The sequence below is a fragment of the Crocodylus siamensis genome, chromosome 5 (assembly GCF_052110815.1).
Source record: "Crocodylus siamensis isolate JL-2025a chromosome 5, ASM5211081v1, whole genome shotgun sequence".
Classification (NCBI taxonomy): Eukaryota; Metazoa; Chordata; order Crocodylia; family Crocodylidae; genus Crocodylus; species Crocodylus siamensis.
This window is the reverse complement of record NC_143399.1, coordinates 51,342,107-51,363,813: the sequence shown is the minus strand read 5'-3', so window position 1 is coordinate 51,363,813 and position 21,707 is coordinate 51,342,107. Positions and strand designations below refer to the sequence as shown.

At 42.6% G+C, this 21,707-nt stretch overlaps 1 protein-coding gene across 3 annotated transcripts in view; it reads left to right on the top strand.

The window, feature by feature from the left end:
- The window catches only part of STX6 (syntaxin 6), a 31,725-nt gene that overhangs the window by 6,368 nt on the left and 3,650 nt on the right, over positions 1–21,707 (top strand). Inside the window, exons 5-8 of one of the 3 annotated variants that reach the window (XM_090047861.1) lie at positions 150–272; positions 2,163–2,269; positions 4,549–4,643; positions 7,386–8,767. In XM_090047861.1, coding sequence (XP_089903987.1) covers positions 150–272; positions 2,163–2,269; positions 4,549–4,643; positions 7,386–7,462 — 402 coding nt within the window. In that variant the 3' untranslated portion in view covers positions 7,463–8,767. Of the gene's footprint in view, positions 1–149; positions 273–2,162; positions 2,270–2,355; positions 4,508–4,548; positions 4,644–7,385; positions 8,768–21,707 lie in introns of those variants that run through there. The other 2 variants (XM_090047859.1, XM_090047862.1) reach the window with 2 other exon arrangements.

Genomic DNA, 21,707 nt, shown 5'->3' with positions numbered 1-21,707 from the left:
ATGCACATCTGAATCTTCAGCAGATTTATTACTCGTGTCAGAATTAACTGAAATTTTGGAAGTCTGGTAAGGAGGAGGGCAGCTCTAATCCTTAAGTCTGTTATACAATAATGAAGTATCTTGTTTATGATCCTTGTGTGTCTTTATAGGCACTCCTGGGAGAAAGTACAAGCCAGAGTTGGAGGTCTGGATCAGATAAATATAGCCGTTTGGATCGAGAGCAGCAATTAGCAAACTCGCACTTCATTGAGGAGCAGCAGGCTCAACAGCAGGTACAGTACTTCCTGCAGTCTGTGGATCCCCTGGCTGACTGAATGTAAAGGAGGTGGCAGGGCTAGCAGCAATAGCCAAAAGCTAAGGTAGGAGCCACCTTCAGTGCTCTGTGAGTTGAGGCTCCACTTTTCAAGCTAGCTTGCCTAGAACCTGTCATAAACCTATGCTTTAAGTGCTTATCTACTTGATTCATTTTTTTTGTATTGGGATTTTAAAACTTGGGGTTTGAGTGTCTAACCTTGTGCTAAAGGCAGCTAAGGTATAATCTGGAAGCTATAGCACGTAAGCACAAAAATTGTTGAAATCCTTAAGCATAAAAACATTGCGAGGGGAATTCCAGATTTTCCCCTCCCATCTGAAAAAGCTAACTGACCTTTAATTCATCAGATCCCTAGATTCATTTGATTTTATTTTTATTTATTTATTTTGCAACATTGGCTTTTCTTTTGTATGTTTAAGATAAAGACTTATTTCTTGTCACTAATATCCTTGCACCAACTAGTGTTGCACCTTATATTAATTCAAGCTTAACCTTAGTCTCCATTTACTTTTGTCTTTATGTATGTTTTTAGCTCACTAAAAAAAGTGTTGGAGGTGAAGGGGTAAGGGGAGGGAGATTTTGAATTGTCCTCTAAAATCAGGCAGGCTTAGGCTTATTGTGATTTTTCTGCGATAGAAACATGCAGTCAGAAATCCACTGGTGAGTGTTAAAGCTTTGATCTAGACAAGTCAGTATCTCTCATAAGTCTGGCTGCTGTTTTGACCACAGAATGCTGAATTAGATGAGGATTCAGTAGAGGTCATAACTCTGATGTGCTTCACACCAGTCTTCATCAAAATGGATTAAACAGGCTGTTTGTAAGAGTTGCATGTGCCTCTCTCTCTTCTGACAATGCATTTGATACAATAGAAAATCTGAATCATCAGCTCTGCTGGGATCCATTGTGAGATGGTTTACGTGGACTGTTTGAATCTCATTTAGAGAATATCCTGGACAGCATCCAAGTGTACATGTACATACAGTGTTCTATCCAAGCATAGGCACTTAAAAGAAATTACTTTCTAGTGGTAGCAAATGTTGCATTAAAGCTTCTCCTGAAAAACCAACTTTTCTGGTTGTTGAGTAATCCCAACTACATACCTATCCTTACCTAGTGACCTAATAAAGAACAGTTGATTTGGGAGGAGGGAACTAAGGTAAATCCAGAACTTAGTGTGGCTATGGACTGAAAGTGATTAATACAGCATCTTCAGCAATAGACCTTTTTCTTTGGTGTATTTAGAATCATATGTGCTTGTTTTAAACGATGAAAGCTTTTATGGCCTTTTTTACTTACATTAGCACTGCAGAGCCAGCATAGCTGAGAGGTGTCTGGGTTCTGTTCCATGATGTACACCTCAGCATTTCTGCAGAATTCTAGTCATGCCCACTGAAAGCAATAGAGTTGCACAGGTGTCACTGAGGGTCTGCCTACAGAACGTTCCTGCTAGTGGTGCACAAAAATAGAAAGAACCTACCTTGACTGAGCCCAGCCTGAGTGTAGGCCTAAGAGGAAAAAAAGATGGATGGTATCTGCTACTACTATTGGAGACAGGGTGCTGGGCTAGATGGGTCTTTTGTCTGATCCATTACAATAGTTCTTATATTTGTTTTGTAAAGTGAGAACACTTGATAGGGACTTCTTAAGACACCATAGAAAATCCTGTCAACCTTTTGCAGTTATTTTTTAGAGCAGAGCCATGTCAGGATTGCTCTTGGAAGCGCGGGCATTCTGTCTCTAAACTCTGCTGTTTGAAGATGCCTGCTCTCCTGCCAGCTGTCTGTGCATTGGGCTCTGAAGCAGTCACACGCAGGTTTTTAATTGCTTGTTTCCATTCTTTGGCATCAGTTGATTGTGGAGCAGCAGGATGAGCAGTTGGAGCTGGTCTCTGGCAGCATTGGGGTGCTGAAGAACATGTCTCAGCGCATTGGTGGGGAGCTGGAGGAACAAGCAGTGTAAGTGCTGAGAAACAAAGCTGAAGGAGTTTTTGGAAATATGATGTTATAATCACCTGATTAGCTATGTTGTTCTTCCTTCTCAGGATTTCGCCAAGTGCACATCTGCAGGGGGTTAAGTGTCAGGTGTTTACCTCTCCAGAAGCAGAACTCCATACTTCACTCTCAGATCAGGACCTGGCTTAGACCCCATGGAGTGACACATGTGACCTCTAAACACAATTGAACCTTTCAAGGGATTGTTTTAGGAGCTGCAAACAAATAAAACATTGAATCCTTTATACATACTTTCACCCAAAAGTTACACAGTATGCAGTACCAGGATATGAGAGAGAAATCCCACATGTTCCGTTAGCTAAGCCTAACACCTCTGTCCATAGCTTAGGTAAGCCTGGCTCATTCATCATTTGAATTGGGAGAGATGACATGCTCCTTGTTCTACTCTTGCAGAAACTCAGCCTTTTGCTGAACACCGTGGGCAGCTTCTCCTACTTCACCCAAATCCCCTACCCTTTTTAGACAGTCTTTGAAAGTTTAGGCCTCCTTTGATTTCAGACTTAGTCTTGTGGAGAGTACTAGTCCAGAGGCATCCAGCAATTGTTAGCTTAATTACCTTGAGGCTGATCGTTATCTGTCAGTTTTACTTTCTCTGCTCTGTTTTTAACCCCTTTAAGTCATATTCTGTACTCTCAGGCAGTAATATACAATTGAAGAGGGACACCGTCAAACATAATTAAACAACACCTTTGATTACTTCTTTGCAGGTCAACACGCTGTGGTAACATTAATCTGTAATTATGTCACTGACCAGTAGAGAGGAAAAACTATGTATCACTGGTGAATGTGGTTTTGGAACAGACAGTCCAAATAGCAACACAACTCTTATTCATAGTCAGGGCTAAAAATAAGTCTCACCCACACAAACAGTTAAAGGATTGCTTACTGCAGTACTTTTCATCATTATATTTACATATACATTTAGATGTCTTCTTTCCCAGTCTGTATTCTTTGCAATGATATAGTAAAGCAAAATGTCTTGTTATGTTGCACAGTCTTTCAATTGCAGTGAGACTTTTTCAAAACTGTGGCTTATGTTTAAAAGCTTCCCATCTTGGTAACATTGGAAGGGAGGGAGTGTCCTGGATTATAAAGGGTGGTGGTTTCTTTAATGCATTCAGAAAACTCCAATATGATTTTCACGTGGAACCTCTCACTGTGTTTGTGTTGTTGTACAGAACACAAATACACAGTGTTTTCATAACTTTTAGTTATATCATCAATAAGGAAAAGTGTGCAAATGAGGAAGAGCTTTGTTGGCTTGTGTTCCATTAAAAAAAAAGTAGCTGACAAAATGGCAAGCAGGATGCCAGAAATTTTTATAAGCAATAGGATTTTGCAAACAGCAAAAAGTGTGGGGTAGATGGAGTGAAAGGGATTGAAGTCCTCTTTGAGCTATGAAATATGAACTTTCATTTCTACCACGGAGAACCTTTTCAATGTTTTTGTCTATGCCTGAAGAAGGGTGTTTGTGCCTCAAAACTTGCAATTAAATAATTTTTTTTGCAAAAATCTAGCTGGTCTAATAAAAGATATCACCTGTACCACAAGTTTTGATTCCTTTTTGCCTATAGACCAATATAGCTACAACATGGATACCTGAAGTCCTCTTTTAAACTTGTCAAGGAAGTTTTAAAATATCTGCCTTTCAAGGTGTGCTTTTTTGTCTGACTGAATTTTTGTCAGTGATAAAAGGTTTTACGATCTGTTAGTGTTGCTACCTGGAAGAAGTGGATTAGTAATTTGTGAAATTAAAAACCCTCTCAAAAACCATTCAAAATCACATTTTCTCCTGATATGTTACCTACATGAAGCTTTTAGTTTTGGTGCCACAGTTTTGTAATAGTAAAACTGACTGAGGTTCAAATATCATTTAAGTCTAAACATGTTCTACTAATTTTGAATTATAAACTTCTTTCTTAATGTGAGTTAAAACCTGCTGCACAACTTAGAGATCATATGACCTGCCTGTATATTGACTCCACACACGAGGGAAATCACTGTAACACAATGAGTCCTCATTTACCATCAAAATAAAACTGCTGATTGAGCAGTTTTTTGCTTTGATACTATCAAGAAACCATAGAACAGGCTTCATTTTGCCAAGGTGCTTGGGTTCTATTTGTGTAGGCATTTAGCAGTTTTGTAAGCATGCTGAGAACTGCTTGAGACACCTCACTAGCTAATCTGCTTGACACAGCTTACCTTTCCTCTGTCCTCAGGATGTTGGATGACTTCTCTCATGAGTTAGAAAGCACACACTCAAGGCTTGATAATGTTATGAAGAAGCTTGCAAAAGTCTCTCACATGACCAGCGGTAGGTACTGGAAATAAGCTTTGTTTTTGTGGCTTTTTTTTTTTTAAACAGGAAATTCAAGTTAAATTGATCTTGGGTCTGAAATGTGTTTGCTTTCTCACTTGGACCAATGGTTAGCATTCTATTGCATGTTTGATGCAGAACATGGAAGAAGCAGGTCTTCGACTGGGTAAATAGTTAAAGGAAAGCAGTGTTATATGATTTGAGCCTAAAACCTGGCAAGATGTAGTTCGTGCTAGGTCTGTGTCTCTTTAGTATGTTACGTGGTGTTTGGGACTGTCTGCATGATAAAAAAATCTGCCTTATGAAGACTACAGCAAGCTTCTCTTCCATTATCCCACTCTACAGTTTTAATACATGTTTGCTAAGGATATAGCTAAAGTTATGTAATTTGTATTAAACAGTTGCAATTCAGTGTAAACAAGTGACTTGTTCTAAACCCACAGTAAAGCCGGCCAAAACATGTTCCCTGTCTGTGGCTTCGTTTTGAGCTTCCATTGTGGACAAAACCAAAAATCAAGCATGGCCCTTATTCAAACCTTCAACATTAGTGAACTCAAACTTAGCATTTGCCTTAGCCTTGGATGCTTCAGGCATTCACTCAGTTGGTGAGATTATCACCCTGAATGATATGAACTGAGTGGCTTTAAAAAGCAGGAGCAGCTGAAAAAAGAAACCAAGTCAATATCAGGCATGTCTCTTGCCTTTGCCACAGTTAGCAGAATAAAATAACCTAAAGCAGCAGCTTAGTTCAACTCATAGTTTTACACTTAGCATTAGAACACCCTGATAAATCAGCTCTTCCCATCAACTAAGTGATGAAAGACGGTGCTGTCTGGTGAAGAGGTGTAGCTCATGTGAAAAGCTATTATAAGGCTCTCTATTGAATTCGGTAGGTCTCAGACCTGACAGGATGCCAAGAGTGGCAACAACAGGAAGTATGGTTATATGGGCTGTCTTATGACTTTCAGGAAGTCTCAGTCATCAGTTCCCATTAATAAGCTGTGTTCTTTAATTGCCTTCCAATATGTATTATCTTGCCTTTCTTGGGTTGCTTTGGTATGTCTTTAAAAGTAGTGGGTATATTACCTGGGTCAAAAAGGAGAAAAGTACTACTGGCATGCCAGATTCAGATGCTAACTTATTTAACGAGATGCTGCTTTGGGGAAGACTCTAGCAAAAGATCAGTACTTCCTGATCTTTCAAACAGGTATTATGGTATTTTACAGGTCACTGTCTGTTGATGGCATTAAGCAGCACAGATTCGTAGGGTGAAAAGGCCCTCTACAAATCGCGTCCAAAACCAAATGGTTAGATTAATTCAGCATTTGGTCCTGTTGGTGACCACTATACGCAGCTGGCAAATGACATAGGACTTTGGCAGTATAGACACTTGGCAAACATGGAACTGGGCTCACTTGTCCCTGCAAAGAGCATTGTAATTTTTTTCAATTGCTATGAAAGATTTGAGGCAAATTCAGAAAAGATGGCTTGTGTGTGATATAGCTTTCCACTGGATCACAAGGGCTCTAGTTCTAGCAAGTTTGAGATCTTTCTCCAGGAGTGTAGCTTTGCTTTCTGAAACAACAGTGGAAACTATAAAACGCAGTGTAAGCAGGATTAGATGAGCAGCGAAAAATGACCCTTTTCACCCTACAGCTTCCAACACTGTAAGTATTGGTGGAATTGTACCAATAATAGGATCTTAGTCATTGCAGAAGTGGTAAGGGTGGACTCACCAACAGTAAAAGTTTTGCCTTCAGCCTTTTAAAAACACACCACATAATAAAACCATTGCCTTGTATTCTAAGGTGGGCTTCAAGCCACCCATGTCTCCTTTACCTACATATTCTGTTTATTTAAGGGCTTCTATACATAGTAGTGACTTTAGTAGCTGCAATTGTTTTAAAATAGGTAGCTCAGGAACTGATAGCTGTTCAGCTGTGGTGACATTAAGCTCAGTGTGGGTTAACCTACGTGGGCTGAGAAATTAAATAAACTATCCAATTTAACATTAAGCTGCTATGGCAGGACTGCTTCCAGTACCTAAACTAGCTTGGGCATCCCTACACTGGTTACTTTTGTGACTAGTATGGACATACCCCAAGACTCTGTCCCATTTTCCTCTAATAACTGGGAAAGTCATAGCTCTCGTTTAATCTTCATACATAGTGATCATTCAGGGTTTCCCATATCTTGCCTAAACTCTCTGACAAAGAGGAAAGTTAGAAATGAGTATTGCTGATCGTTAGGGGAATGGTCTCTTTTCTTCCTTAAACAGGATTGAGAGGCTCTTGAGATCTTACAGAAGCAGTGTAAGTTTTACTTTCCTGCTGGCTAACACATCTCTAAAAGTTTGTTACTCCCTTGCTTTGGCAGTAGGACCTCTTCTAAAAGCTTCCTAAAGCAGTACAGGGCACAGCATAGGTGACACAAAGTGCTTAGCAGGTAGGAGATTTCTGACAGCTGTCTTGTGTAATACGTTGGTGATGCCTTCATTATGGGTCATACCAACATTTCTGAGGAAAAAAATCCAGTTCTTGGGTTTCTCCCGAGGAGTGTGTAGCTGAATTACGGCTAATGCATTTCTGAAATCTTTCATCAGACCTCAGGTCCTTTTTTATTCTTATGGCTTTCTTCTAGCTTGAAATGGGATCCTAGCAATGCAGTGGGAAAACAACCTTTTTTTCTGCTGCCTCATAAAAGGAGAAAACTAATGCATTTCCTCTTTTCTTCTTCCAGATCGACGGCAGTGGTGCGCTATTATCGTTCTCTTTGTTATCTTACTGGTGGTGCTTATCCTGTTTTTTGTGCTGTGATGGACTGACCTCTCTTGAACACTTTTTCCCCTCTTAAAAAAATGGGGAAATGAGACTCGGTTTCTGTTTCCGTCCACCCACAGAGATTCCTGTCATGAGAACTTGCATCCGGATGCTACTGTTGTGTTCTGTGGACTAACACCTGTGGCCTGACTCTTGCAAGCCCCTTCATTGTCTCATTTTAAGCCTTCTTGACTTGCCTGAGGGGGAAGATGGAGGCCTAAAATTCTTCTGCACCTGAGAGATGCTGCTCTTTGGATAATAGGATCCCCATCCTGGATGCAGGGGACTAGCTTTGGACTTTAGAATAAGGCGGTTTGGAAGGAGTTTACTGCTTAGTACTTCTCTCTGTTGCAGGTGTGAAGTTTGGAAGCCATCCTAAAGTACTACATGCTCCTCCATCCCCTTATCAAATGCCATTCTTGTCAGGTTCAGAAATAGAACAATGGTTCCTTAAGAAGTTGTTTCATTGGTTATGGAACCCATCACCAGCTAACTGTGAAGCACTTCTAAGCTAAGCAGTTGGTCAGTAAGAAGGAAGGCAGGCCTAGGAGTACCAGTGTCAGTAAATGCATTCATTCTTGTTCTGACTATCTTCACACTGACACAGGGCCATAAAAAGATGTGCAGAGGTAGACTGCCTTCCCAGTGGTTCATACATACTTTGCTTCTGAAAATACTGTATTGGGAGCAGGAGGCTTTTGAGCATTAAGGGGTTACTGTAAGGGGAGCAGTGTCTTATCATTGCTGAAATGAAATCCAGTGCAAATCAAGTCTATAATTAGCAAGTGGGGGACCAGTGCAGGCAAGGGCTATTGGCCCTGTACATTAGAGTGGTCTTCTATCAGTAAGATAAATGTGACTTCACACAGTGAAATCCATTGAACTCTAATATGCTAGGATGAATCTTGAGCAAAACATAAGCTTGCAAGACATCTCAGCAGTCTTATACATGACATGTATGTGAACTCTACAAACATTGTATTGCTGTACTTGAGGCAGCTGCGGTTAAACTCCAGAGCTTTAATTTTCTGTTTTCATGCACTGCAAGCTAAAAGTTGGTAAATACACTCTAGTCTGCAGCTGAACTTTTTTAAAAGCTTTTTTTTTTTCCCTTTTCTTCTTTTAAGTTTTCTTGGTTATACAAGCCTCGAAAAACTCTTTGCCTGATGCTATTTTTGCCCTTGTATACCTGAGTAACTGCTTCCTTTAAAAGCTGCTTTCCTTTCGGCAAGAGATTCTCTTTTTCTTTTCTTTTTTAACTTGTGGTGTTTGAGAAATAAACTTTAAAGATTTTAAAAATTATTAGGGCCATATTCTCTCCTTAAATGTGTGTCACTCCCCCTACGTCAATTGTGTATATGTATCAGAGTAGATTATGGCCTGAATGTATGTTAACACGTACGTAAATAGAATGTCTTAAAACATTTATTGACTCAGTATATTTTGAGAGTTGTTGACATAAACCAAACACCAAGAAACTCAAAAGTCAAGTCAGACTTTTGTTCAATATTCCCAGTCCTTTGTTAGCTTTGAATTGCTTACCAGTTTAGTCCTGTTTCATATAATTTTCTCACTTTACACTCAGTGAGTCACTTATTTAAAAATACGGGTGAATAGTAATACCAGAATTTTATCTAGAATTATTTGACCTGGCCTTTTTGGACAGAAAACCATATAGCACTTTTGGGCTATAAAACTGATGAAAGAAAAATAAGGGGTGGGGAGTGGGGATTAAGTTCCTTCTACCTTCTCAGACCTAAATATCTCTAGAAATGATTAACACTATTGTTTGTTTGGTTCTTTTTTCTTTTTAAACTGGGTGTGTGAATTAGTGCCTATACACAATAGACTGGCAACAATTTCATGGTGCTTCCAAAAAAACAGTGACTTTTTCCCTAGAATCTTAACTCAAATTTCAGTATCAATGAGCCCCCCAGATTAAAATCTGTTTTTGTGTTTAACAAGCTAAACATTCTTCACTGCAGTATTGTGCCTCATAGTAGCTCACCTATTTAAAGGAAACTGAGTTTGTACACAAACCACTTAAATTATAAAGAGCATGGAAAGTAGGGCTGGACTGTTGACTTCTGAATGGTCAAACTGGGAAGCAGCAGTGCCTAACTGTACCTTAACTTGATGATTACAGTCTGCTACACATAAGGGTAAAAATGCATAGGCTTAATGGGGCAGTTATTTATCCCTGCCTCTCTTTTAAGGTTCTTTGCGACATGGTTCTTTGTCACTTGCAAGATCACCCTTTTACTGGCTTCCCTTGGTTTAGTTTTTCGTGATTAAATTACATTGCATTATAATATTTTACTGTACCTCTTGGAAGTTAGATCAGACTCAGTTATATAATCGTGCTTGTGTTTAACACCTCTGGAAAGGGCAAATGTTCAGTCATGGACAGCCAGGAAGCTTACTGTGGAACTCCTATTAATCATAATTGGGACTAAATCTGTGGACCTGGCAACTGTATCCTTCAACACACTGCATTTCAGTGTTGCTGTGACAAAAGAGATCTTGGTTCAAGTGCTCACTGCTGCTGTGAAAATATATTAACCTGTTATTTTTGTATTATATTTGGAACTGTCCTGTGAATTGACTTGACTTAACTTTAGACACTGAAGTCATAAACCTTATTTCTAGACTAAGAACCAGAGGAGCCATTTGAATTCAGTAGGGAGAGGAAGACTCGGCATATGTTTCACTGCCTGGTGCTGTATTTTCAAGGCTGGTTTGGTACAAGGTGGTTGTATGAGAATGTGGAAATAGGTCTTAACTAGGAGTTGCACACCTCAGTTGCTTACAGTGTTTTAAAAGTGTCCTTTTCCATGTTCTCCAAGAATGATTTTTAATGAGTCTTGAAAAACTGCTTTTAGACTAAAGGAAATTAAGCAACAAATAACCAGAAGCCAAGCCAATAAAAGCTCGTGTGCTGGAGCATATCTTTATTACTGCTTGTTACTACATTGAGTGTCTCCCATCCTTTTCTCCTGGTAAATGTTTTATTGTGTTGCTCCTTCATTTAATATCTAGTAATGGATTGTGGTGGTGTAATGAATAATGCAAGAGGAAATACTTAAATGGCTAAGCTTTGGGGCTTCTTTTTTTAACCTTGCTAGAAATACAAAATGAGGATAAAAAATAAATTTTAGGTGATTGTTCAGGCCTAGCAATCTGCTTCTCAAAATTGAAGAACATAGTTCCAGCTTGAATGAACCTGCTCCAAAAGTAGCATTCATAAAATTCCACTGAGATCCCAGGACACTTGGGTTCAAATGAATGATGTGGGGACTTAATCTTGGTTTGTCAGTTCTGGACAGTTTGAAGTCATTGAGCCTCCTGCTGAGCTGTACTAGAAATGGTGGGCAGTTAGACTGCTTGATGCCATAGAAGAACAAGTTGGGGGAGCTGCAGGAGCTTTTCAACTCCTCCTTACTGTTGATCGCCAAAGAGTCTTGCTTAACTTGCAGTCAAGTGGCTGGTGGTGTGCTGTTTTCACACTGTAGAAGTTGTCATTCTGTCTCAGTTCCAAAGACCTACTGAACTCCCATGAGTCTGTTCTAGCAGCATTTACACTGGAAGAGGCACTGCACTGTAGTAGTCCCCAACCTTCTGTTTGTCCTAGCTTTCAGTCTGGGACAATGACATTTGTTTTATGTTATCCTCTACAGGTAGAGCAGAGAGCTTGTTGGAGTTGCATTAGTTCTGGCTTCAACTGGGGTACATCAATTGAAGGCTCGTGGCCATCCATATCTGCCAAGTATCACTGTAGCATGTCCTGAGTGCTGGGAAGTGAGATGTAGTTAGTCATTGCTGTAAACAAAAATGGGCTTCTCTCCCACTTTCCTCAGGTTAGTCGCAGGCTGTCAAAAAACAGTTTTTAGTGTCCTACTCTGCTTATAGACCGATTTGTTCTACTCTCAAAGACAAAGGCAAACTTTGCTTCCTATGACCTGATGAGCATGTCCCTTGCCCTCCCCCTCCCCAGTTCATCCCTTTTCCTTCAGATAGTCCTTTGAAAGGTAGTACTAGCTGCCCACTTGAACATACCATTAAATGCAAGCACATGCCTTCAGTGCTGAATGCAACCCGTGCTGTATCTGTGTTTGGGTGGTGCCTGTCACAGGATTTGAAATGGGCCTAGGAGTTTGAGTGTTGCTGAAGTTTTCTGAAACTTTGCATCACTTCTACCACCTTTGCTTTCATGACTGTAGCTTGCCTTTTTGTAGTCTCATCCCAAAGAAGCTTCTGGCCTGTCATTCCAGAGAAAGATAACTTCATAAAAGCACCCCCAGTGCTCAGAGAACCATCATCCTGTTTGAGTATTCAGCTATGTTAGAATCTTCTGTTAGCATCTAAACTTTAAAAGAGGGCAGTATACAGCTCCATTGATAAAAGCTTGGCAGGACATGCTTTTTTGGGAATTGCTTCCTCTAGGCACTGGTTTACTATGGACCCATTTACTATTTGGAAGGAGACAAATGTAGTGTGGCTTCTTGCTCCTGGATAGCAGAGCACCACACAGCATGAAAAGAGCTCTTCTCATCCTTTGAGAAGTAGATCTTCCCTTGTTGATATTGAAAGCACCTCCCACAAGGTTAAACCTTGCTTTAGCCTTTAGGATGGGAGGAGGAACAGATCTTAACTTGCCTGCAGCAGCAGTTCTGTTTTTGTGCATGTTTCATCAGCTTCAAGAAGGAGCAAGGAAGTCTGGGCTTGATTTTTTTTTTTTTAAATGTAAAAACAAAACAGCTTGGAGAGGGGAGAGGCTCTGTATTCCAGAGGTGCAATACAAGAAAAATCAGGCGAGTTGTGAGGGAGATAAACTTCAATCCTAGAAAGAAGTCTAGCTATTTGTCAGTTTGAAGCAGACTTCTGCTGAAGCTATACTGTTCTCAGGGGTGACAGAGGACAGGATAATGAGCAATGGCCTCAAGCTGCAGCAAGGGAGGTTTAGGTTGGATAGGAAAAGCTCTCACGAGGAGGGTGGTGAAGCACTGGGATCGGTTACCTAGAGAAGTGGTGGAATCTCCATCCTTGGAAGCTTGTAAGGTCCAGCCCAACAAAGCCCTGGGAGAAATGCTGTAGTTGGGGATGGTCCCGTTTTGAGCAGGGGGTTGGTTGTACTAGACTTCCCGAGATCCCTTCCAACCTTAATTTTCTATGATTCTTCCACAACACAGCTAGTTCTTGTACCAAATTTAGGAATATGGAAGACACAGATCCAGCTCCTAAATCTTTGTGCGAGTTAAGCTGAGAGAGACTTCTACAATAAGACCACAACTGTCAAGGCTAGTGCATTTAAATACAGTGGTGGTTGCAGAGTCCTAATGTCAGACTCATCATTAAATAACTTCATAAAATTGAGAATACTGAAGTTTGCTATCATCCAGAGTGTTCTAATAAGAGATTACAATCAGTTTTCTCTTTGCCTTCCAACAAACTCCTTATCCCAGTGATAGCCGAGGAACCAGCTAAATCCTAATGCATATGACAGATATGACTGTGCTAACCAGCTCTGTGTGCATGGTTTCAAACTGCATTTTTGGGAGAGGAGTCACAAAGCCATGGGGACAACTGCTCTGTTTGTTCTACACCATGGAAGAGCTTGTGAATTTATTTTCAGAGAAAGAAGTCCTTACCCCAAACAGTATCAAGGCACTCTCCCTACAACAGGCTAGAATGGCAAAGATCTAGAAAACTTGTTGCCTAACTTCTCCTCCCTGCCTCAGCTACAGTTGTTGCAGTGCAATGCACAACAGGGAGCTGCCCCCTCTGTTGCCATGTATTTTGACACAGCTGTCCTCCGCCTCAAAACACTGCTCCATTGTTCAAATGTAGCAGGGACGTTTTCTGCTAATGCTGCCACAGAGCAGCAGCTGCTTGTTCCGTTTGGGTGCCCTGGCTCCTCTCCATGCTGACAGCTCAGAAGGGCAGTGTGCAGAGCCCTCACCTGGCCAGATGTATCTTGGGGTTTTGTAGAAGTCTGAATTTGAAAAACACAGAAGTCACTTTCCTTTAATGTTGCGTTAAGTGTCCTTGGTAAGGGAACAAGGTTGCAATAACAGACTGCCAAGCCTTGATTTTCTTTTCAAGGTGACAGAGAAGGCATCTGGCCACCCAGTTCTAATGGAACAGGCTCATGTTGGTTGGGTGACATTTGCTTTACCCTGCTCCTAAAGTTGTTCTCTCCATAGGCCTGGAAGGGGCTGAGGTGTGGGCACTGAGCATGCTTCTCAGCTCCATGTTAAATGGAAAGTGAATGAGGTTCCATGGTTCTTTATGGTGCAGATGAGTTTTGGCCTGCTGTCAGAGGAATGAATGATCTGCTTGCTGCCTGGGGAGTGGCCCAGGCAGGAGTGAAACATTGCTGTGGAATTCTTGCTGCGGGGTAAGGAGGATCTCTGCCTAGGTGCTGTGCTGACTTGCTAGCAATGGGTTTCCAGCACGATGCCAGTGCTCAGTAGCCATCCACGGGACATGGAACACAAGCTAGTAGGTATGCAAGAAGTCAGTTTTATTCCAAAGTGAAGTTGTAAACTACTCTAGGGATTAACACGGAACTGACATTGTCACAGTCCTTTAAATAGGTAACAAATTCAGGTGGATAAAAAGCACTTTCCCTTCTACTGTTTTAAGAAGCAGGAATCATTAAGGAATGGCTAGGTCTAGACACATGGGGACAGCTGTGCAATAGAAGGCAAAACATTCTGGACAGCTTACTGCTGACTCTGTGGGTGATGTGTTACACTGTGCAGCGGTGCACATGTTCTTCTAGCACTTGTGACCAACGTGCTGCGGTGTTGTAACAGCTGTTCTATGCCAGCTCTCAGTCCTGCCTGCCCTCCCTGAATTATCAACTGGGGATTGACAGCAGGTCTATTCCTGTGGAAAACAGCATGGTGATCCATGGCAACTGTTCCCATGAAACAAAATGCAATAAGCCACAGCTTGGTAGTAGCTTTTGGAGATGAAAGACAATGGGCAATATTACAGAGCCTGTGAAAAACACTTCATTTGAAAGGGAAAGTGAGCTGCAGTGGCTATCTAAGTAAATGGGTTAATCTGAAATGTATCAACAAGCATTTCCTACTTCTGCTGTTGGAATCATGTTACAATTATGTAAAAGATTTTTTCATCTTTCCACAGTATTAAAGCAAACTGAAGACTCACTGAACACTTGCCTCTTTCTTTTTCCTGTTTGGCTGAAGAGTTGGACAGCTTAACTGTCGCAGAAAATGTGTCCAGAAGGAAAATAAGGGGCAAGCAGAAGACGCTTCATTGCCAATTACTTAGGTCAATTTAGTTTCACTTACAGACACTTAAGGAAGATGAGATAATTTAGTCTTCAGCCTCATTGGTTTGGGAAGGGATGGCAGGCTTCATAAGCCTTTGACTCATTGAGAGGGGAAAACATATCACCAGCCAGGACCAGTGAGGAGATTCACATTAAAAAAGGATGGTCTTCCTATGCTTCCCTGGTTTCAACTGCAGGTCTCAGTGAATCTGTTTTCAAATGTCTTAAGCTTTTGCAGGCTGTTTTACTGGTCATGAGAACACCTCTCTCTGGCAGCTAGCCAGCTCAAAAAAGCATTAAGACAAAGCTGAGCCAGCCAGCAAGGTACTGTTAGATGCATGATCACGTACCTCAGCCATGATTAGAGCATGTAGGGCTGCAATCATATTAGTGAATGACCTTGAATTAAACAGCAGGAGCCAAAGGGCAGAGGTCACTGTTTGTGCTTATGAGAAAAAAACAGATCACAGGAACAAAAGGTTTGCCACTAACCTACACATAACAAATGCCTTAATACTGCTGTCCCTCTTCGCCCTCCCTTGACCAAGGGGTGGGAGTCCCCTCCAGCTGTGGTTAAGCCTGTCTTTCAGACTCCCAGAGCACTGCTCTGCTCTGCCACCATCACCGTTACCAGTGACAGTTGGGAACCAGAGTAGCCAGCAAAATGACATCCTCTTGGCTTCATTTCACACATGCTGAGGATCATAGAATCATAGAAAATTAGGGTTGATGGGATATCAGAAGGTCATTTAGTTCAACCCACTGCTCAGAGCAGGACCATCCTCAGCTAAAGCCTTGGGTAGGATGATTTGTCTAGCCAGGTCTTAAAAACCTCCAAGGATGGAGAATTCCACCACCTCTCTCGGTAATCCATTCCAGTGTTTTACTGCCCTCCTTGTGAGAAAGGTCATCAGCTTGAGTCCATTGCTCCTTGTTCTGTCATCTGTCACCACTAACATGGACTTGTATATGTCCTGCTTTTCTAAATAGTCCCTAACCCATTCTTTCACCACAATTTGCTGCTCACCTTCTCCCCAAACTGTGCTGCCCAGTGCAGTAGCTTGGGAGCTGACCTTGCCTATGAAGGCTGAGGTGAAAAAGGCATTGAGTACTTTAGCCTTTTCTGCATCCTCTGTCACTAGTTGCCTCCTCCATTCAGTAAGGGATCCACACTTTCCCTTATCTTCCTCTTGTTACTGACATACTTGTAGAAACCCTTCTTGTTACCTTTCACAATCCTTGTTAGCTATAACTCCAATTGCACTTTGGCCTTTCTGACTTCTTCCCTGCATGCCGGAGCAATGCTTTTATACTCCTCCCTAGTTGTTTGTCCAAGTTTTCACTTATAAACTGCCTTTTTGAGATTTAGCTTACTGAAGAGTTCTCTGCTAAGCCAAGCTGGTCTTCACCCACCCAGGTACTCCTCACTTAACGTCATCCCAGTTAACGTTGTTTCGTTATTACGTCATTACAACACTCGTTTTAAGTTCCGCAATGTTCAGTTATAACATTGTTTGGCCCCTGCCTGCTAGCAGGTAACTTGTATGATATAATTGGATATGCTTAACGTTGTTTTGCTTAAAGTTGCATTTTTCAAGAACGTAACTACGATGTTAAGCAAGGAATAGCCGTACTTGCTAGTCTTCCTGGATGGCATGTCTTTTGATTGAGTACCTCTCAGGTCCAGCATCTCTCATGAGTAAACACAGAGGCCTGCACTGCATCTTTCTCAAGTCCAGTCCTAGGGTACTGTTTCCCAATTCCTGCCTGGGGGAGTAGCTATTCCCACTGGGTTCCACTGGGGCCTGAATACAGTGGCCCTATCACGGCACATGCCACCAGATGAGGCAACATTGATTGGTCAAACTTGAAATGCAGGAGATAATGGCCAGTGCAGAACTTGGTGAACACCAAGAGGTGGTTGGGAAAAGTGCTGCTGTTGTGCCTGGAGACTGGAATCCTGCATTTACACAGCAGAAGCAGCATTGGCAGAGGCCTGCAGACTCCAGAATGCCACACAAGCTGTTGGAACAATACAGAGATGCTTTCTAACTCTGCCTACTGATGATGAGCTTTTACTCCCATTTGGAGTCATGAATCAGGGCTTGAAAGAATGGTTCAGTCTCCATGCCCAAAAGCCCTTGGTTTGTCCTGGGAATTCCTCCAAGGGAGCTTGTCTCTTACAGAATCATAGCGTTGGAACAGACTTACCTCCCTACCGAAATGTAGGATGTGCTATCCCCAAACCATCCTAGACAGTGCCTATCTAGTCTCCCTTGGAAGCCTCCAGAGAATGAGATTCCACAGCTTCCCTAGGCAGAGCTGTCCTACTATTTTACAGTTAGGAAGTTATTCCTAAAACTTAATCTGTATCTGCTTTGCTTAAACCCATAGCTTCATGTCCTGCCCTCTCTGGTAAAGGAGAACAACTGCTGTCTTTTGATTATCTTTATATATTTAACAACTGCAACTTAATCTCCTTTCTCCAAGCTAAATATACAGAGTTCTCTCAATCTTTCCTCATAGTTTGCTCTCCAACCCCTTTATCATCACTGTCGCTCACCTCTGGATCCCTTCCATTTTCTCCTCAGCTTTTTTAAAATGTGGAATTTTATATGCAGAATTGCACACAATTTCAGCCGAGACCTAACTAGCACCAGGCAGAGCAGTACCATCACCTCCCATGTCTTGCATACAATATTTCTATTGAAGTAGCCTAAAATATTTATTTTAACAACTGCTTACTTGTACCATAACCCTCAGCAGTATTTCTCAGTAGTGGTACTACATGGGCTTATCCCTCCTCCTCAAATCCTATCCCCCATATTTGAGTTCTCTTCCATGTTTATAGCACCTTACATATATCTTTTCTGAATGTCATGCTGTGGTCTACAGCTTAGTTCTCTGATATATCAAGACCCTTTCAAATTCTAATCCTGTTTTCCAAAGTGTTTACAATCCTTGCCAGTTTTGTGCAATTTGCAGACTTGATCAGGAAGCCCTTTCTAACTGCATCCAAGTCTCTGATGCACTCTATACTTATGATCTCCAGCCCTGGACACCAAGCTACTAGCAACAGCAGTGAGGCCTTCCATTCACTTTACAGAGATCACAACAGTAACGGTGGATGGTATTACCATCTGTTGTACCAAGCTAGCCTATATTTCATAGATTTCATAAACATTAGGGCTGGAAGGGACCTTGCAAGATCATCGGGTCCAGCCCCCTGCCCAAGGGGCAGGAAGTCAGCTGGGGTCAAATGATCCCAGCAAGATAGGCATCCAAGTGTTTTTTGAAAGCATGGTACTTGCCCCACTTCTGGGGGGAATCTATTCCAGGCTCTGGGGAAACAGTAAAGTTTCTTCTTATGTCCAGTCTAAAAAGGTCTTCCCAGAGTTTGTGACCGTTTGACCTTGTCTTCCCTTGGGGGTACCCTGGTGAACAGACGTTTTCCCAGCTCCTGATGCACACCCCATGTATACATATACGTACATACACACTCGCACACACACATTTGAACCAAGGGAGAACTGCTGATTCCTATAACGAATCCTGTGGGTCATCCAGTATCTCTGTGAAAGCAGAAGTTCAGCTTTAAGAAACGTAATGCTTCCCTCACAGCCATTTGGATGCAGGGGTCGTCCCTTCAGAGCTTGATAGCCACTGTTGTTTCAAGTGGTCTGGTTCATGGTTAGGCAAAAGTTGTACCTTTACCTCCAATAAGTTGATGTTGTCTCTAGCTATTGGTATAGTATACACTTTGCATTGCAGAAAACAGGCCTACTGGTGCACCCAATCATGCTTTCAACAGCATTGCCATCCAGCTGACCAATGCTTTGTTAAGCAAAGTCTGAAATTTAAATGGGAGAACACAAGTTATTCCACTGCCATTTGGATCAAGTTGAACTTCTGTAAAATTGGAACAAGGTCCTTGCCAAGTGGGTCGCTGCCAAAATGGCCATCTGTGAACAGGTTCTACTACCCCAGGGAGGAAGGGAGTTGAGGGCTAAAATCTACTTGCCACCCACTGTCCCTGATAGACAGGAGGGGAACATAATGCCAGGACTTCCAGGGCAAGGGGGAGTTGCCAGCAGCCTCTGCCAAAGAGCCTGCTTTTTCAAGAGCTCCAGGCAATTTGTCCCTCAGGGACAGAGCAAAGCTGGAGGGAGAGACAAAGGCAGAAAGGGGACTATACTGTCACAACTTTCCCCACCCCTGAGAAGCCAATTGGACAGGTTTCAACCACCAATGAGAGAGGAAAGTGTATTAAACTCTCAACATCTGTCCCAGTCTTGCCTGGAAGTTCCAGAATGAAGCATTTCCCCCCGGGACATGGACACGTGCATTACTGTTACCTGAGAAATGCTACTTCTTGGGGGGTTCCCCATCGAGAAGAGATGTAAAACACTCAGGTGACAAGATGAGGCCAAATGTGGATCTTTCCATTCTTCCCTCATCCAGAACAATGAGCATGCTGAGCGCAGAGATTCCAAAGTCTTGCGGGTAAAGGTTGCATGTTCTATGCAGAGATGTTTCTGTTCTACCCTCTGGACCCATCCACGGCCCTTGTGACAGCAGAAAATGGGACCTGACATAGCAAGGGGATGTGGCCCAGGATTTGGTCCTACAATGGCAAGGCAGCATATTATGCCAGATATCTGGTGGGTTGCTGCAGAGGAGATGGGGATGGCATATGTGTCCCCTACCACAAAGCCATGGGCATGGACATGGCACCCACCCAGACCATACCTTGTTCTAGAAGTGTTCTGCAACCAACAGCACTGTAAGGGAAGGAAATGGAGCCAGCTTGTTGCACACGAGCCTCTTTTCAACCTGGTGGTCACAAAGCCAGACCCACCTCATTATATTTTTTCCAGTCTATCAATTAGTACATTGTGATGCATTTTCTTGCCAAATCATCCATCACACCACAAGGAACTGTGCCTCCTTTTCTATCCATCTGTTATAGGAAGTCCAATGAAAGACATTTTAGTGAAAGAAACAGAGGGAGATGCATGCTTGTTCTGACATGGGGCTAGGGCAACCATGTTATTTAGGAGCAGAGGAGCTAGGGCAGAACTATACAGGTCAGGTACAAGTAGTGCACCATAGGGTCACAGTACAATTATATCCTGCCTGAAGGCAAACGAGGTATGTGCGTCTTTCTCACTTCATCATAGGGCTCCTTGACAGTGCCCCCATGTTATTAGCACCAAGTCATACTTAAGAATGGTCTCTTCCTTTAGTACAGTGCTTCCCAAACTGTTCCTCAGCATGGCCCCTCACTCCCAACCCACAACTCCCTATTCCCACAACCCCATCTGCTGATGTTGTGACCCAATTTGGGGTCGTGACCCACAGTTTGGGAACCGCTACTTTAGTATTTCAGGCCCCATATAAGTGAACCGCTCCCAGTTGCAGAGCACGCAACCCTAAGTGAACAACAACCCGGAGGCACCCTTTCCAGGCTAGCTGCCTGGACCTGATGAATGGGGGATGGAGAAATAGCACGAGCAGGTTGGGGAGGGTGGGGGAAAATCCACCCTCCGTAAGCCAAAGAGGTGAATGCCAGATCATCCCCAGGGATCTTAAAGGCCACTGGATAAGGGACAAGGGCAGAGTCGAGATCCAAACCTAGACTGAAGCCATCAGTAACAGGAGGAAACTGCTCCAAATCTAGAGGATGGAGCCTGTTATACCGTCCAGGGGCCAAATCTGAAAACATCAACTCATTTAATAGATTTCATAGACATTAGGGCTGGAAGGGAACTCGTAAGATCATCAAGGGGCAGCAGGTCAGCTAGGGTCAAAGGATCCTAGCAAGATACGCATCCAAACATTTCTTAAAAGTGTCCAGAGTAGGTGCTTGTACCACCTCAGCATAGTGACCCAACTCATATGTGACCCCACCCCCAAGAACAAGGTAATTTAGAATCTAGTTTCTTTTCTGCTCCTTATGTGCTTTGCTTCTTGAACTGCAGGTCAGAGTGAGTGCCTGTTTAGTGACTTACCTGTCCTGGCTGCAAGGATTCCTCTCAATCAATCAATCAATCAATTAATTAATCAAAGACTTCAACTGGGGTCCAGTAAATTCTGAACAGAAGCTGCCCCTACTAGGCAGCCCTCCTCGGCCTGTATTTTTGGATAAATTTAATCTGATTACAATGACTGGTTTTGTCATTCAGAACTTTCCCAGCCTGACACTACCTAAAAGGTAGCCAGTTTGCCTCAGATCTACTTGGTATCTTTTGTGCATCAAGAGGTAACCTCAGAATATTTGTTGGTGGCCTTAAAGCCACACAGCTCATGGGGCCCATAGAACATAAGCCCTCTTGGTTGGAAAGTTTGTAACAAAACCTGAAGCTTCAAATGGAAGAAAGTCAAAAACATTGATTTAAAGCTCTTTTGACACCTCATGATTTTCCATCAGTCTCCCGATTCTGAGCACTTGGAGCTGCTCACACGGGAGTCGTTCAGGCACAAGCACATTCAGCAACTCTCGTTCCATGTGGGGACCAGAATCTCTCCTCTCTCCTCAGAGTCTCCAGGCCAGTGCTGGGTTCTGTCGAGGAAGGGGAGGCAGAAGGAATCTACACAGCAAAGGCTTTAAGATGCCTGTTGCGGAACTGCTGTGATTTCTCCCCCATCCTGGCCCAGGTCTGCCACTAGCAGGACTATATTCTTTCCATTTTTATGCCCTAAATAATCTGATTTACCTGCTGGATTTCTTCCCCCCACCCAGCCTCGATTTGCCCCAGAGGTTGCACTGACCTGTGCAGCTCCCTCTGGCTGGGGATGTCTTAGCAGAGAGAGAGACAGAGAGAAAGAGAGGAGGAGGAGGTGATTTGTCATACTTCATAGGCTCTTTCTTTAGAAGAAAAGCTCTGCAAGCAGTCCAGATCCCTCCCCCCTGGGCGGGGAACAGCCAGGCAATCTGTC